General features: G+C 37.0%; 1 protein-coding gene across 1 annotated transcript in view; it reads left to right on the top strand.

Moving 5' to 3' along the window:
- COL24A1 (collagen, type XXIV, alpha 1) overlaps positions 1-18068 on the top strand; it is a 396106-nt gene that overhangs the window by 283060 nt on the left and 94978 nt on the right. The window contains exons 35-40 of the mRNA XM_010860327.1: positions 1313-1366; positions 2023-2076; positions 3373-3426; positions 3568-3675; positions 16265-16318; positions 17931-18038. Coding sequence (XP_010858629.1) covers positions 1313-1366; positions 2023-2076; positions 3373-3426; positions 3568-3675; positions 16265-16318; positions 17931-18038 — 432 coding nt within the window. The remainder of the gene's footprint in view (positions 1-1312; positions 1367-2022; positions 2077-3372; positions 3427-3567; positions 3676-16264; positions 16319-17930; positions 18039-18068) is intronic.

Genomic DNA, 18068 nt, shown 5'->3' with positions numbered 1-18068 from the left:
AGTCACTGTAAGGGCACTGGGCAGTGATAAAGTCTTGTGTATCTTTGTAAGATCATTTTAGCAGCCTCAAGGAGGATATATTTAAGAAGTCAAGAATGCAGACATGTATACCTTCTAAAAGGCTGTTGCATTGAACTAGGTAAGAAATGATAGAGGCCTGAACTATGTGAGAAGGAAATGAATTTGAGAAATGTTTGTTGTATAAATTCTGGAGAAACTGCATATTTGTGGGCTATGAAAAGCAAAGGGAAAAGAAAGTCAAAAATTATTTCCAGATTTCTAGGTGCAACAGAATGGATGGCAATATTCTTTCCTGAGACAAGTAAGAAGAATGTTCATCATAATCTGCTACTTTGCCCAAGGTAAATGGTTAGCAAGAAGCAGACATTGGTTTTGAATCCAAACCTGATTCAAAAGCCAGTGCTGATAACCTACATCCTCTGAACCTAAAGAAAGCAGAGAGAAGTCATAGCTCATAACTTGAAGTCTTGTTGTTGTTTTTAACAGAGTAGGAGTCGATTCTGTTGTGATACAAAGTAGGGATTGAGTAGATCCATTGAGGAAAATATGCCAGAATAGTGATTGAGGGAATTTTCCTGGCAGTCCAGTGGTTAAGACTTCATACTTCCAATGCAGGGACTGTGGATTTGATCCGTGGTCAGAAACAAAGATGGCACATGCCATGGTGTGGGCAAAAAAAAGAATAGTGTTTGAGGAAAATGGTTAAAGACATGTAAAAGCAAGTATACCTTACTAAAAGTCAAGCTGAAGTGGGAGACTTTGAATTTGCATCAGATTAATAATGATGTGGTTAATAATAGGTAGCAATTTCAGAGAAATTTCTATTTGCCTAGCAGTATCTATGTATTTTATCATATTAGTAAATTCTCACAATACTCAGTGAGGTAATGCGGTTATTCTCATTCTGCAAATGAGGAAATTGAGACATGAAATGGTTAAGCAACTTGTTCAAGAGCAGTAAGTAGTAGTAGTGGCAGAGCCCACATTCACACTTAGGGAATCCAATCTCTTAGTCACTATACCTCTCAATATGTAATGATGCCACTTTGCACAGAGTATAATTTTTCCACTGATACTCAACTAGGAATGGAAATAGAGAAGGCAATTCAAAATGCTACTCCAAGATTGGCATAAGAAAGGAGGTACCACTGAGATCAGAAGATCAACCATTGGATTTAGCCTAAGAATAAAAAGCCAAGGGGTGCTGACAGATTGGGTGAAACTGGGGACTAGATGAGGTAGTAATATTGGTGAAGGAATGTGTACAGTGTGCCAAATCATTCTCTTCTAGGGACCACCAGGTACTGAAGGGGAATCTGGTCTGCAAGGCGAGCCAGGCACAAAGGTAACAGCCCTTAATAGTCAAGGAGAGGGTCTCAAACCTTTCACCACTGACCACTATGTTTGCCATATTGTGGTGAACACCCACCATCTTGGAAGCAGGTAAAGAATAGTAGATAAAAATAGAAAGTGTTCTCAAATGAGTCAAAAATATTATTTACTTATCTTTATATACGTATGCTGCTGCTGCTGCTGCTAAGTCGCTTCAGTTGTGTCCGACTCTTCACGACCCCATGGACTGCAGCCTACCAGGCTGCTCTGTCCATGGGATTTTCCAGGCAAGAGTATTTACATATATATATACACACACACACACACACACACACACACACACACACACACATGTATATATGGGAAGGAATACAAATGAAATGGAGAAGGAAATGGCAACCCACTCCAGTATCCTTGCCTGGAGAATCCCATGGACACAGGAGCCTGGCGGGCTGCAGTCCATGGGGTCACAGAGAGTCAGACATGACCGAAGTGACTGAGCACACACAAGCACAAATGAAAAAGCAAAATTATTATAAATAATCTGAAGAAAAGGAACAAACACTGTTTTGGAACCCCTATCTTCATAATATGCCCTGCATAATTATTAGACATGCAGACATGCAGTTTTAGTAGAAAAGAGTTTAATCTTCTCCTTTGTTTCTTCAGGGAGATGTTGGACCTGTGGGCAGTGTTGGAGCTGCTGGGGAGCCAGGGTTACGGGTAAGTGCCTACTAGAAACCATTTTGATGCACTGGCCCACCTATCTTAGCAATTGAAAACTCAGTGTAAAGACTTAAACGATTGTATAGAAAACTTCTCTTGTATTATAGAAAATGTTTGTCTTTATTTCATAATTTGAAAAGCTGCATGCTAAACTCTTCACATTATTATTTAATAGCATTGAGAGCCCTAACCTCACACATTCTTTTCGCAGAATCAGGTGTACTCAGCAGAGTCCTTGCCAAATGTGTGGGGTCACTGTGCATGTCACTGATGTTAGCATGAAGAAGAAATTCACAAATACTAATGATCAGCTCTCATGCTGTTTCTTGACCTAGCAAGAACAGATAAGGCATTGAAACATAATTTGTGTTTAGAAAAACAAAAAACTAAAGGCATGCAAAGTTAATACGTTTCAAAGAAATAATTAGATAATTATAATGAGATAGCTTACATTCTAATATAGACAGTGGTTCATTTAAGCTGTGGTAAGTTTTTTCCCAAGATAACAGGGACCAAGATAATTTTAAGAGACTTTCTTTTTTTTCTTTTTTACTGAGAAGTAAAGTTGGGAGATGTTTTTTGCATCCAGTTCCTTTCTTGTTCATTTTTCCTCTTTTTTTCAGGGGCACAGACAGTATGAGGTGAGGGTAATGAAAGTATCAGCAGTGGGAGCAATGGGCAGCTGTGAAGACACTGACTAATTTATTTTTAAATGGTTCAGGTCACAGGAGAACTAGTACTTCTTTAATCACTTCATAAAGTGTAGCTCTACATTTACTTCTGCAAGTTCTAAGCCGGGAAGACAGCTTCCAAATGTACCAGGGCTTGCTCTGAATGTTGCTTCTCCTGTGTAAGAGAGAAAACACAGAACTAAAAATCTGGTACACTGATTTTAACTGAATTAAGTTGTATTAATCCATGTAAATTCAGAAAAGCAAGCTACTATAATTTTATGAGATTCAGGATTTACAGTCTTTAAGAAATGTAGATGTAGGTGTCTGTTTCCAAAGCTACCACATGAATATATATTACCCTTAATTATCTTAAAGTTGTTAATATTCCAGGACCCTCTTATTTGAATTTACAGTGCTATAACTCTTTATATCATCTTCAGAGTTATTCTGGGCAAATTAAATCATGTTTATTATATTGTTAGGTAGTCCTTATAAATAAAGTAGAAGTAGGAATAAACGTACATAAAACTGCTACTTCTATGGATACGAGGAGCAAAAAATAAAAATTAGGATAAATGATTTAACAACATAATAGATATTATTTTCTGCTGCCAAATAGGGTGAACCAGGAGCTCCTGGAGAAGAAGGTCTACAGGGTAAAGATGGATTGAAGGTAAATAATGCTTTTAACATTATGATTAAGGTAGATGTTTTTGAGAAATCTTTAAAATATTATACTTAATTTTCTATGTGCCAGCAAAAATCTCCTTATTGCATGGTATAATTTTTCTTAAAATTTTTTTCTGGGTTATAGGGGAACCCAGGAGGAAGGGGACTTCCTGGAGAGGATGGAGAAAAAGGAGAGACAGGCTTACCAGGGACCACAGGGCCTTTGGGTGGACCAGGTCTGATGGGCCCTCCGGTGAGTACCGCGGGGTTCAATACTCAGTGAACTCAGCCTTCTACACACACACACACACACACACACACACACACGTGTGAATCATACACACACATTCTTGACCCCCTGTCCATTTGGTGTTTGAAAGTGTAGAATTATGGCTTGAGTGAGGGACAAACCAGGCACTGATTATCAGCCTTCCTAACATCCAAGGAAAAAAGATCCTTTTCCCATATGTCACACAGGCTATTGAACTTCTTAATTTTTTCTCTCACTTTGAGATATAATTGACATATATAAGTTTATAGTACATGACATGTTGATTTGATATATATACATAAATATTACTAAATGATTACAATGGTACATTGTTTTATTTCAGCTTCCAGAATGCCCTTTAGCATTTTTCTGTAAGGCAGGTTTAGTGGTGATGAACTCTTCAGCTTTGGGTTGTTTGGGCAACTCTTTATCACTCCTTTATTCCTGAAGAACAGTTCTGGGTATGCTGCTGCTGCGTCACTTTAGTCGTGTCCGACTCTGTGTGACCCCAGAGACGGCAGCCCACTAGGCTCCCCTGTCCCTGGGATTCTCCAGGCAAGAACACTGGAGTGGGTTGCCATTTCCTTCTCCAGTGCATGAAAGTGAAAAGTGAAAGTGAAGTCGCTCAGTCACGTCCGACTCTTAGCGACCCCATGGACTGCAGTCTACCAGGCTCCTCCGTCCATGGGATTTTCCAGGCAAGAGTACTGGAGTGGGGTGCCACTGCCTTCTCCGAGTTCTGGGTATAGTGTTCTTCATTAAGAGGGCTTTGTTTTTCTTCCCATATTATAAAGATGTTATCTCATTTTCTCCAGGTCTGTAAAATATGTACTGAGAAACCTACTTATAGTTTTATTTGAGAAATGTGATGAGTCACATTTCTCTTGCTACTTTTAAAATTCTCTCTTTGCTTTGATGGTATAATTACAGTCATCCCTCAGTTTCCATGGGAGATTGGTGCCAGGACTGCCACAGATACCAAACTCTTCAGATGCTTGAGTCCCTTACATAAAATGGCATAGTAGTTGCATATAACCTACCTACATTCTCCTGTATACTTAAAATCACCTCTAGATTACTTATATACTAGTAAAATAAATACTATGTAAATATGTTATAAATATAGTATAGATGCTATGTAAACCATTGTCATTGCATGGCAAATTCAAGTTTTGCAACTTTCTGGAAGTTAAAAATATTTGTATTTAATATTTTGATAATATTAATAAAAATATTGATATTATTAATATTTTCATTGTTTGACTCTGCAGTTGTGAAACCTGCAGGTACTGAGTGTTGACTATAATGTGTCTCAAAGTAGCCCTTTTTGGGTTCAACCTATTTGGGATCCTTTGAGCCTCAAAAATCTGGACAACTATTTCTCTCCCCAAGTTTGGGATGTTGTCAGCCATTATATCTTTAAATATTCTTTCTGCTCATTTCTTTTTTTATTCTCCTGGTATTTGCACAATATTGTCCTACTTGATGCTTTCCCATAAGTATCCTAGTCTTTTTTATTTTTGCTCTTTGGGATAATTAAAATCACTTATCTTTGAGTTCATTGATTCTTCTGCTTGGTCAGGTCTGCTGTTGAAACTGTTGAATTCTTCAATTCAATCATGGTATTTATCTCTAGGATTTTTGTTTTGTTTATTCTCATGATTTCTATTTCTTTGTTGAACTTCTCATACATTGTTTTCCTAATTTCATTTAGTTATCTGTCTATGTATTCTTGAAGTTCACTGCACTTTTCTAAGAGGAATTTTCTTGCCTGGTGTGTTGCAGTCCATGGGGTTGCAAAGAGTTGAACACAACTTAGCAGCTGAATAACAACAATTCTTCCCTGGAGAATTCCATGGACAGAGGAGCCTGGAGGGTTACAGTCCATGGAGTCACAAAGAGTCAGGCACAACTAACACACTATTCTCAATTCTTTGTTAGACAGTTCACAGACTTCCATTTCAATTATTGCAGTATTTTAAGTTTCTTTTGATTTTGTTATATTTACCTGTTTTTTTTATGATCATAATATCCTTGCATTGTTGTTTGCACATTTGAGTAAGTGATCTCCTCTTCCAGATTTTATAGGTTTGTTTTGGCAGAGAAGGACCTTCACCAGTCTCTTTGCTTGAGGAAACTGGATGGGTCTGCTTATAGTGTTTGTGGGCAGGCACAGCTTGCTACTGAGATCTCCAGTTTAGTGGGGTCCCTACCCATATTGTGAGGCAACAGGAGAGTTGCCACTGGCTGGTCTCTGCAGTTGGGTTGGCCACCTGGCTAGTCTCCACATAGCAGTGGGGCCACTAAATAGGCACCCTGGTTGGGTAGGTATGCTGGCTCGGTTCCATGTCAGATGGGGCCATTAGCTGGCTTCTGAAGTTACCTCTGGTAGGGTATGATCTCGGGCTATGTTCCCTGGAAGGACAGTAGCACTTGTTGGATTCTGCAATTAGGCAAGGCCTCATGTTACACTCTCTAGGCAGATGTGGCCCTGGTAGGACCCCATATTCAGGTAGAGCTGCAAACATGGCTCCACAGTTGAATGGAGCTACAGGCTGTGCCTCAGGTTTGAACAGAGTTGCTTTGTAATCAGTTAGGGCACTGGCTATGCTTCTCTGTTGGATGAGGTCACTTGCCAGGCTCTCTGATTAAGTGGAGCATCCAGCTGCATCTCACAGATAATACTCCAAGGTAGGATGGAGTTACATTGCCTGGGTGAGGTTACAGGCTGTTTTTATAGTTGGACAGGCTGTAGGTGAAACTGTTGCTGAATAGGGCTGTTAGCTGGACCCCACAGCTGGGAAGTTTTTAACTTAGACTGGACTCCAAGCCTTCCCAGGGTCACTGCTCAGATTCCCTGCTCTGCTGGCTTGGCTCCCTACCTGAGCAAGGCTGTAGTATGGACTCTACAGCTGCCTAAGTTCTCAGACGAGGCTTTCTGGTCAAGCAGGATGGGAGCCCATGCTTAGCTATTGAGCAGTGTTGTAGAATTACTCACCTGCCCAGGCAGGGCCATAGGCTCAAGAGCAGGTATGAACATTTGACTGGGGACCCACACCACTCCATTATTCTGGCCTGGAGAATTCCATGGACTATACAGTCCATTATTTTGCCAACAAAGGTCCGTCTAGTCAAGGCTGTGGTTTTTCCAGTAGTCATGTATGGATGTGAGAGTTGGACTATAAAGAAAGCTCAGCACAGAAGAATTGATGCTTTTGGACTGTGGTGTTGGAGAAGACTCTTGGAGAGTCCTTGGACTGCAAGGAGATCCAACCAGTCCATCCTAAAGGAAATCAGTCCTGAGCTTTCACTGGAAGGACTGATGTTGAAGCTGAAACTCCAATACTTTGGCCACCTGATGCAAAGAGCTGACTCATTAGAAAAGACCCTGATGCTGGGAAAGATTGAGGGCAGGAAGAGAAGGGGACGATAGAGGATGAGATGGTTGGATGGTATCACCAACTCAATGGACATGAGTTTGGGTAAACTCCCAGAGTTGGTGACGGACAGGGAGGCCTGGCTTGCTGCAGTCCATGGGGTCACAAAGAGTCGGACACGACTGAACGATTTTCACTTCACTTTCCAAATCATGCAGAACTGCAGCCAAGCTCCCTGATCAGACAGTGCCACCAGCTAAGTTCTGCAGATAGGCAGACCACTGGCTGGGATCTCTGTTCAGGTGCTGCTACAAGCAGAGATGAAGTCCAGTAATACTTTAGTGCTGGTTACTATAAGTCTTGCCCCTTTGCCCATCTCATCTTTTCCCCAGTTGTCAGGCCCTCAAGTTCCCCAAATGATCCTCATGCAGACCTGACTGGGCAACTCTGGAAACATCTTGCAACAGTAGATGGGCTGAATATCCACTTTGGGTTCTGTTTTTCTCCACAGGAGAAGCTATAGATCAAATGGGTTCACTCTGCAGTGCTGTGTTGGCCTGGGGAAAAGACAATGCAACCCAAATGAAACCTTTCCTTCAGCTTCTAATGTGGCTATTCTGTCTCTGTGATTCAAGAACCTGCTTCAGCCTCACCCTCAGGTTCCAAGCCACACTTCTTGAGACCTGGGTTTCTAGGATTCTTGATAGTTTTAATTTTTTTAGAGGATTCATCAGGACTGGACCCACAGAGAAGCCAAATAACAAGTACTGAGTAAATGTGGTTATCTTCCTGAGAAGTTTTCTCAAATTTGTTTTTACATAAGAAAGTCATTAATAATTATTAGTATTTTAGCATAGATTTTTTTTTTCAGACAACTGGCCTAGTTCCCTAAGAAAATACTAAAGTTATTTGGAGTGGTGGTAGGGAGGGCAGCAGGATACAGAACTAACAAAAAGGTCTACTCATGCCGTAGGACAACACAGCCAGGAATCCCAGAGGGATGATGCAGCATGACAAATGGTGATGGGCAGAACAGAGATGAAAAAGGGGCTCAAAACAAGACATGAAAAAATGATAAACACAGACTTCATCTGCTTCATAACTTTTCCCAGGAATAATCCTGCCTTGTACACATCTTCGGTGCCTTTTTTAGTAACAACACATGTGCATTTCTTTTTTATTCTTTTTGTTGTTCTTCTTGGAATTTTAAATGCCTTTTAGCTCATAAGCTCAATAAAAATACCATGGCATATTTTTTCAAAAGAATTTTATGACCCAAGGAGCTATTGCTTAATCAGGCAGCCTGATGTTCGATTTATTTTTGCACTTCAAAATAATTCTTCCTTAGGCAATGTCACAAAGATGCTACCTTAAAAATTCTTTTAAAAAATAAGAGAGTGAAAAATATTAATTTTTTTCCAAGTAAAGAGATGTTCTTTTTACTTTCTAAAAGATTGGTAAATGAAATCTGGATAGAAAAATAAGGCAAGGGAAACATCAGTAACAAATTCCCAAATCCAAGATGTAAACTCTTTGAACAAAGGAGAACATACTGTATTTCATGCTTGAAATCTGCTCTAAAACAGACAATTCAGTTGTCTAAATGCATAACTCTGCATGAGAAAAAGAGCTTGAAAGCTTCTGTGAAAAAAACATCTGCCATCATTCATTTCTTAAAAAGTGTATCACCCTGGTATTTAAGATCTAAACAGATGTGAAGCTATGTACTCTAAAGCTAAGTAGGTATAAATGAAATTGTCTTGTTTTATTCCTTTACAAGAAAACTTGATTGGATTTATTGAAGTTTAATTTTCCCATCTGTGTAGGGTGGTATAATATTAGGTAGGAGTGAATATCTTAAGAGAATCTGAAATTAAATAATGCATACTTTTCAAAGAAGCTTTTTCAGTAGAGTCTTAAAAGTGAAGTCAAAAAGATGAGAGGAAGAGTTAGAAATATTTAGTTAGAAATAGAAAAGAATGAGGTATACATGAGTCTTATTTCTAAGACAGTTTCCTTGGAAACCCTGAAAAGTAATCACTTTAGAAATCTGAAGTCAGTGGCATTAAGGAGTAAAAGGTTATCTAAATCCTTATCTTCTGAGTGATTCATATAATTCTGGTTTTAGACTTGCCTGTTCTGAACTATTGTGTTGTAAGGCAACACACAGTAGAAAGAACCATGCACTGTCTACTCTGCAAGAATTGTTCAAACCCATAGTCTATTACTAAAGTGCTGTACATTGTTGAGGGAGCCATTCTTTGGTTTCTCAGTTTACACATTACACTTAATAAAGGGGTTGGCGCTCTGCAGAACCCCTATGATGATTGTGTCAAGGAGGATGCTGAACTGGAAGGACTTTGTTTATTCTTTATCTGCTTGAATCAGAGAAGATTCTTCCATGTCTGGTTAACATATTAGCTTCTATACAGGCTTTTTTTGAGAAGAAAAGGTTACATAGCCTTAAAAAAAATTAGCTTGGATGTTTCTAAATTTATGTTAGCTTTACAAACTGTGACTCTGTAGAAATTTTCTAAATTTTTAGAAATTAAAAAATTTTTTTTAATTTTCTGAATTTTTATGTAGTTTCTAAATTTTTGTTAGCTTTACAAACTGTGACTCTAAAATTTTTCCATTCACTAATTCAGTGAAGTTTATGAGTTCCTTGGATGAGCCAAGAACTTTCTGCTAAGCTTTGGGAATACCAAGGAGAACAAGATGAGAAAGGTTGCTGATGTCAGATTTGACAGTATCATGAAGACTGAGTAGGCAAGATCACTGCAGGTGGTGGTTAATGTAGTGATGAAGGTAAACAGGATGATGATAAAGGACAGCTGGTTAAGGGAAGGGGAAAGCCAACTAGTTACGAGAAGAGAAGCTATTTACACTAAGGCAGTGAGAAAAGGCTTCTCTAGATAGGGGAGGACTGAGCTGAGACCTCGAGAGTGAAGAGGAGCCAGTGAATGAAAGAACTTTGGGAAATCCTTCAAGGTAGGTCAAATAGCAATGGAATAGCAAGGACCAAGATGGGGAAGTAAGAATGATCTAGGTATTTTTGTAAAACTAAAAGGAGTTTGTTACAGCAGAGTGAATAGTGAAAGTTGTTTGAGATGAGCTTGAGGAAATAGGTAGGTAGCAAATCATGAAGGACCTTTTAAACCATAGTAAAAAATTTGGCCTTATTTAAAGTATAGTAAGAAGCCACTGAAAGGTTTCAAGCAGAAGAAAAATATAGTCTCTAATGGGAACATTCTTTGTAATTTCCAAACTTTGTTTAACAATGTCTAGTGTTATTGGTTATCTCAAGGGATAAATTAATTTCCAGGGAAAAAAATAAACAAGATAAATTTGAATTACAAAAGCATGTGATGTACTGGGAAAATTTAATGAGGGAAAGAATGATCTTTTCAACAAATGTTGCTAAAACTACTGGATACCCACACACTAAAGAATTAATTTGGATCTTTCCTTATGCTACACACAAAATTAACTCAATCTGTGTCATAGATCTAAATTTAAGAGCTAAAACTATAAATGTCTTGGAGGACAACATAGAAGGAAATCTTCTTGACCTTGGGTTATGCAAAGCCTTCTTAGATAACACCAAAATTACAAATAACAAAGAAAAACAGATATATTGGACTGCATTAAAGTGAAAAGTTTTAGAACTTCAAAGAACACCATCAAGAAAGTGAAAAGACACCATAGAATGGGATAAAATATTTGCAAATTATATGTGATAAGGGACTAGTATCCAAAAATACATGAAGAACTCTTACAACTCAATAATAAAAAGATAATTCAATTGAAAAGTGAAAAGTCTTTAAACAGATATTTCTCCAAAGAAGATATATATAGTTGGCAAATAAGCACATGAAAGATACTCAACATCATTAACTATTAGGAAAATGCAATAAAGCCACAATAAAATACCACTTTACATCCACTAGAGGGGAAAAAAAAAAACCAGAAAATAATAAGTGTTGATGAGAATGTAAAGAAATTGGAACTCTTATACATCATTGGTTGGATGTAAAATGGTGCAGCTACTTTGTAAATCAATTTGGCAGTTTCTCAAAATGTTAAAAACAGAGTTACCATATGACCCATCAGTTCTTGGCATATACCCAAAAGAATTGAAAACAGGATTCAAACAAAAATTTTTACATCAATGCTCATAGCAGCATTATTTATGATAGGCAAAAAGAAATAACACAAAATGGTCATCAATTAATAAATGCTTATTAATTAATGTAGTATGTTCATACAATGGAATATTATTTGGCAATAAAAAATATACTGATCCATGCAAAAAAAAATATTGATTCATGCTACAACCTTGATGAACTTTGAAAGCATTATGCCTAGCAGTCAGTCATAAGAGACCACATAATACAGGAAATATCCCAAATAGGCAAATCTCTAGAGTCAGCGAATTAGGGTTGCCTAAGGCTGGGACTTGGGAGGAAACTGGAAGTGACTGCCATTGGGTACAGGATTCTTTACGGGGTGATGGAAATTGATTCTAAAATTATGGTGATGGTTGCACAACACTATAAAAACCATTGAATCATACACTCCAAATCAGGGGTTCCCATCCCCCAGGCTATGGACCCCTACTGGTCCAGGACCTATTAGGAACCAGGCCACACAGCAGGTGAGCAAGCAGAACTTTGTCTATATTTACAACCATTCTCATTACCATGCAAGCTCTGCCTCCTGTCAGATCAGAGATGACATAATAAACGTAATGCACTTGAATCATCCTGAAACCATACTTATCTCCCCCATCCATGGAGAAACTGTCCTCCATTAAACCAGTCCCTGGTGCCAGAATGATTGGGGGTTACTCCTTTAAATAGATTCATAATATGGTATGTGAATTATATCTCAAAAAACATCATTTTTAAAAATGGATGTGATGTGTTACTTCTGAGACTACAGCTACTCTCACAAAGTTAGATCAGTAGGGAATCCCAAATTTGTCCTCTGTGGTGTAAGTAGGCTGAACATCGAGGCAACTATTCTCTGTCAACATGACATGTGTTTAAAGGGATTCTTATTTGTGTAATCATTGAAGAAATCTATTAAAACATGCACATTGAGAAATGATTGCCTTTTTATACTGTGCCATGCAAGTCTCTAAATACAGAAATAGGTTGCAGTGGGTCATGTAAACTTTTAAAAGCCAACATTTGGAGAAAATTATCACTGATGCATTTCAGAAGAAACACAAAAATAAACCAGCCACACCCCAAAAAAGAAAAACAAGCTATCTCTAAATAGGAAAAAAGTGAATGAAAGAACCAGGAGAGATCTTTCTGATTATAATGACAGAAGAAAATACAATATAGAACACAGGCAATGTCTTTTCTCACACATAATGAGCTCTTCAAATATGTTTTACAGTTTATTGTGCAGAAGATTTCTAACAGGTCCATTTGTTCTATTTCCTAGAAGCTAAAATGTATAAAAATGTCACTATCCTTTGCCTTTTATTCATGAACTTTGGTTTTAATTCCAGCAGATAGTAAATTTTTTTAAGGTGTTATCTATTTACAAATAGATATCTAGTAGACCAGCTGATTAAGGCTAAATATTTTCTTCTTTGGGCATGCATTCTATGATTCATTTATTAAATGTTTATTAAGCATCAATTATATATGAGACACAGTTCTGGACACTGTTACAACAATGAACAAAACAGACAAGATCTCTGCTGTCATGGAACATGCAGTGTAGAAGGACAGTGTGAACAAGAAGAATAATTTCTGATAGTTATAAGCCCTATGAGGAAAATAAAACATGGTAATGGGATTTTGAATGCCCTGATAAAGGGGCTACTTTAATTGGGATGGCCACAGAAGGACCACCTGAAGTTACATTGAGCTATATGCCTAAAGATAAAAAGAAGCCAATCATGTGACTATCTGAAAAGGAGTATTCTAGGCAGAGGAAACATCTAATGCAAATGTCCCAAGGTAGAAAGGGTATTTATTAAATGCCCTATTTTAAAAAAGGAAGGGTCCAAGTAGTAAATAACTGGAAAACAGGATGTCAGAGAAATAGGAGGTGGCAGATCACATAGGGGACTATAGACCATGATAAGAGGTTTGAAGATTATTCTGATTGCAATGGGAAGCCATTTGGAAGGTTTTACATAAGGAGAGATGTTTGATTAAAATTGTTCATGATCATTTGGGTCACTCTGAAGAAATGGAACCTAAGGGTAAACGTGGGTCAAATCACTTAGAAGGCTGTGGCAGTCATGTAGGCGAAAAAACGATAGAGTGACTTGGAACGCAGGGGAGCAATAGAGATAGAAAATACTATCCAGATTCAAGACGTCTTGGAGATATAGTTGACTGGATTTGCTCATGGTTTGGCTGTTGAGAAAGAAGGAAAGCATAATAAAGAATAAATCTGAGTTTTAGGTGAGCAACTGAGTTGTTGCTCATTACAATTACGTGTGTAATAGGGTTACAGATTGGTACTTTGACATGTGCAAATATAACATTTATTTCTGGTTAATCTGGTTTTCCTCACAAGCCCTAACTTAGATTAGTGGGGAGTGGTTGGGGAATTGAAAGAGAAAGAAAGGAAACTTTTATATCCAATTCAGTTAAAAGCTCAATCTATTCCTATAATTTAGTAGTCTCTTTGGGTAAAGCTCAGACTCTTATGATGCTTAGTCTCTCAAATGTATCAGTCTTCCACCTCCCTCTTTTCTTACTTCCTAATACTGACTCTGTGTTTGCAGTGGTGGCAAGGATGAGGAGGCCTTGGATCTAGAATACTGGACAAAAGATGGGAACTAGTGATTCCCATATAGATGCTGAATTACTGTATAAAGAGATATTCATTCTTCCTTTATAATCAGGAATATGTGAATTGAAATCCATAATAATATATCATTTTGCTCCCTTGAGATGGACAAATTTTAAGTCTGATAGTACCAAACATGTAAGATTTGGAGTAATTGGAACTCTTAAAGGTTGCTTTTGGGAATGTAAATAGGCTAAAACTCTGGAGAATAAGTTGGCAAAATCTTATGTACTGAAAGGTACATGTATCCTGCAAGCCAGCAATCCAATTCCAGAGTATACACCCTCACCCAAAAAACTCTTGACGTAGGTATATAGAGGTAGGTGCAAGAGTGTTTACTGAAGGACTGTTTGTAGCATAAAAAAATAAAAAAAAAAAAAAAACAAAGAAAACTACCAGAAGTTCATCACTAGGGAAATGGCTAAATAAATTGTGGTTTGATTACAAAATGGAATCCTACTATTTAATGTTGTAGCTCAGTAGGAATGTGGGAAACCCAGGTTTGATCCCTGGGTCGGGAAGATCCCCTGGAGAAGGAAATGGCACCCCACTCCAGCATTCTTGTCTAGGAAATCCTATGGACAGAGGAGCCTGGCAGGCTACAGTCCATGGGGTCACAAGAGTCAGACACAACTTAGTGACTAAACCACAATCACCACCACTACAAAATGTAAGTAGAGACACTAAATAATTTCAAAAACAAAATCTTGTTCTAAAAAAATTTCAAAAGAATGTGTAAAATATGATACTGCTTATTGAAAGTTTCAAAAGACGCAAAATAAGCATATAATGCTTGGGAATATATACAAATGGAGTAAAAGTGTAAATAAATGCATGGGAATGATAAATTGAGGACAATGGTTGCACCTGAGTGAGGAGAGAAGGTGATATGTTTGCAAATATAAGTGCATATATGGGACTTCAGTCTTGTGTGTATTTTTGAATGTGTGTGTGAATAGCTTCTATTTCTTAAAGTGGGTGGTAGACACTTGGGTGTTTATTATACCTTTTATTAATCATCTTTTATACATATTTAATTATTACATAATACCCTTTGAAAAGGCAACAGAAATTAATGAGAACTGACGTTTCTTGAGCTCTTCAAGTATAAGTCTAGTCCTTTCTCATTCAGTCTTAGTAACTCTTTGAAGAAGTATTAATAACACCCCTGCTATATAACAGGAAACTGAGGCCTTTAGAGGTGAAATAATCCACCTATAGTCATACAGCTGTTAGGTGACAGAGCCAAAATATGAAACTAGAGCAGTGTGGCTTAAATGCCCACGTCGTTAACCTCTGTAAATGTTAATCACCCTCTCTTAAAAAGGCCACGTTAACCACAAACAAGTCTCACGTTAGTGCAACGATCATTTCAACCTCTGGATGCAGCTGGAACCACAGCAATAGAACTTAACCGCTTTGGTCTCTAAATTCAGCGGGTTTTCTGAGGCTAGAAGAACATTTGCTCAGGAGCACAGGGCATGAGTCATTTCCTTAGGTATCTGTTTATTCGTTTAACAAATATTTATCAAGAGCCTCCGTTAGCACAGTGGTAAACCACAATTTATTTCTTGTCTACATCATTTTTGCCTTTTGCCAAGTTTTGGGACACAAATTTGAAATTTCCATTTTCATTTCCAACTAATGCAAGGAATGCTGTGATTAATTATTAGCTATTTTTGAATCTGTAGCCTGGCTTACTGTGGATCTCATTTAAGCCTAACCATTGTTGACCTGCAAATTCATATGACATTAAAATATTTTAACCACTTCTTACTTTAAAAAAAGTGTTTATTGAAAACTTTTAGTCTACTTTTGTATAAATAAAATACAGATTGAAATAAAAATATTGTTTTAAACAGTTTAATATGGCTACCTCCTTTCTCTAAATGTGTTTCCCCTTTCTCCGTGTTTTTTCCCCCCACAGATAAAAGAGTATTTGCTTAATCGTACCCTTCAGTGAGATTTTGAGATTCTCCCTGACAATGTATTAGATATATTTTATAATCCTGTGCATTCAACAAGATGTTGAACCCAAAGTAGCTCAGAGAACTGCTGACATGGATACATTTAGGTTGACTTTAATTACTTTCTCAATGGCTGTGCTAAAACCAAGTTATTTTCCCTCTGTGATTAAGAATGGTTTCATTTTGTCTATCTTGACTAGTTTGTATATGTGAACTTTACTCACTAGTAACAGCTGGGCCTCTAACTCATCATGACCTCTTTTTAAATAGTTATACAAGCATAGTAATGTTGAGAAGTAGCCCACATTTTTACTTAGTGTTCAAGTCGGTGATTATGTGATATAAGTATTTAAGCATTCTATCTGGTTGTGTCTCTAATAATTTATTTCCTTTTTTATTCAGGGACCTGAAGGAATTACAGGAATTCCAGGACAAAGAGGTCGTCCAGGAAAGAAGGTAATTTTTTTTTTTTTAACATCTTTTTATGTTGGTTTTCTTTATTCTGATGTGCACATAGCTCCATAGCACACTGTGATGTTTTTATTTGTACTAGAAATAAAGCATTAAAGAGCTATGGCTAAAAAGGCACAATTGTATAAATTAATATTTAATTCCACATAGGAGTACTTTTTACCTTAATTATCTGAAGTCAAATTTTTGACTTTGTCATTTCTAAAAAGATCTTTGCCTTTTCTTCTCATCTTTACCAGAAATTATTTAGTAGACCATGGGCATGAAAAGAGAGAAAAGAAAAAATGCTATACCATTTGTGCCATTTAATAACAACTTTAGTAAGATATTTAGGGGAGAGAAGTATTATTAGAATTGTTTCTGGCTTGTTTGAATATATTTTTCTAAATTGAAAAGGTTAGTATTGATTTTATCTTCCCTATATATTAACTAAGAGACACAAAACAGTATGTGTTATTTGCTTCCTTTTACTAAGAAAATGTGATGTGTTTGTAAAATTTAGTACTTTATAATAAATAATTGATACTTGGATAGAGTCAATAATTTGTTCAAGTATTGGTGAAACAAAAATTATTTTCCCATTGTAATATAATAACTCTGAATATATTTACTATAATTAAGTACAAATCATACCATATTCTAGTTCCCAAAATTGAATTATATCATTTCTGTGAATATGCACCTAATCCATCTTTCTCATAACTTGAGGGCAGTATAAGAAATAATAAAAGATAAAAGTGAATGAGGTATATTTTAGTTACCATTCTCAGTCATGAAATAATGCCCAATATTGAAGTTTCTTTTCATCATACATAATGTACTTTCTAAATGGTTTTACCAGTAGGGCAGTGCAGATCCTTACAGCAACCTGTGAATTATTATGAATTACCAAAAATTTCCTATGATCATAGTTTAGTTTTTCTTTGTGTCTACTTGATTATCAATAATAGAACTGAGTTACCATATGTGGAGAATAAATTATAACATTTACTATTTAAAAGCAGCTGTACTTTGATATTAGAGAATGATCAGTTAGCCTGTTGGAAAACAGAAGAATTGGTTTTCAGATGGATATAAAATCATGTAAAAATGTTACAGATTTTTAAAGACAAACTCCAACCAAGTGATGATGTTGAGTATACAGCACTGCCCACTAGAGCCTTTATACATTAAATGTATCTTTGGGGCACTGAAATTCTCTGTAGAAACAGGCTTGTCATAGGGCCTGTGTTTTCTCAGGACATGAGTAAACATATGCATGCATGCATTTGTACATAAATACATAACAAGTTTCATGAATAAAACACTTGGTTATTTGTAATTCAGCATGAGCACCAGACTTCCCTGCTTATTTGCACAAAAAATTTTGTATTCTTTTTTCCAAAATTACTTTTGATTACATTTTTAAGGTAACCCAGGTGGTATGGTATGTTGTTATTGTCAGTGGTGGTCTGTAGTACTATGTAAGTTAAAACAAAGTGATTATTTATAGAATTTTGCCTATAGCATCTCCTCTGGAGCCATTCAGGTATATGATGTAGTTGATTAAGTATAAGGTTTTTTTCTTACTTTTCTCTCTTACTAATGGCATCCACAGGGTGATAAAGGACAAATGGGGCCCGCAGGAGAAATTGGAAGCAGAGGTGCTCCCGGACAGTTTGGGGAAAGTGGTCTTAAGGGTGCCAGAGGAACTAGAGGTGCTGTGGTCAGTATTTGATTTGTCTCCAAAACTGAG

Source organism: Bison bison, unplaced genomic scaffold (assembly GCF_000754665.1).
Source record: "Bison bison bison isolate TAMUID 2011002044 unplaced genomic scaffold, Bison_UMD1.0 scf7180017864466, whole genome shotgun sequence".
Classification (NCBI taxonomy): domain Eukaryota; kingdom Metazoa; phylum Chordata; class Mammalia; order Artiodactyla; family Bovidae; genus Bison; species Bison bison.
This window is presented reverse-complemented; position numbering and strand designations above follow the sequence as displayed.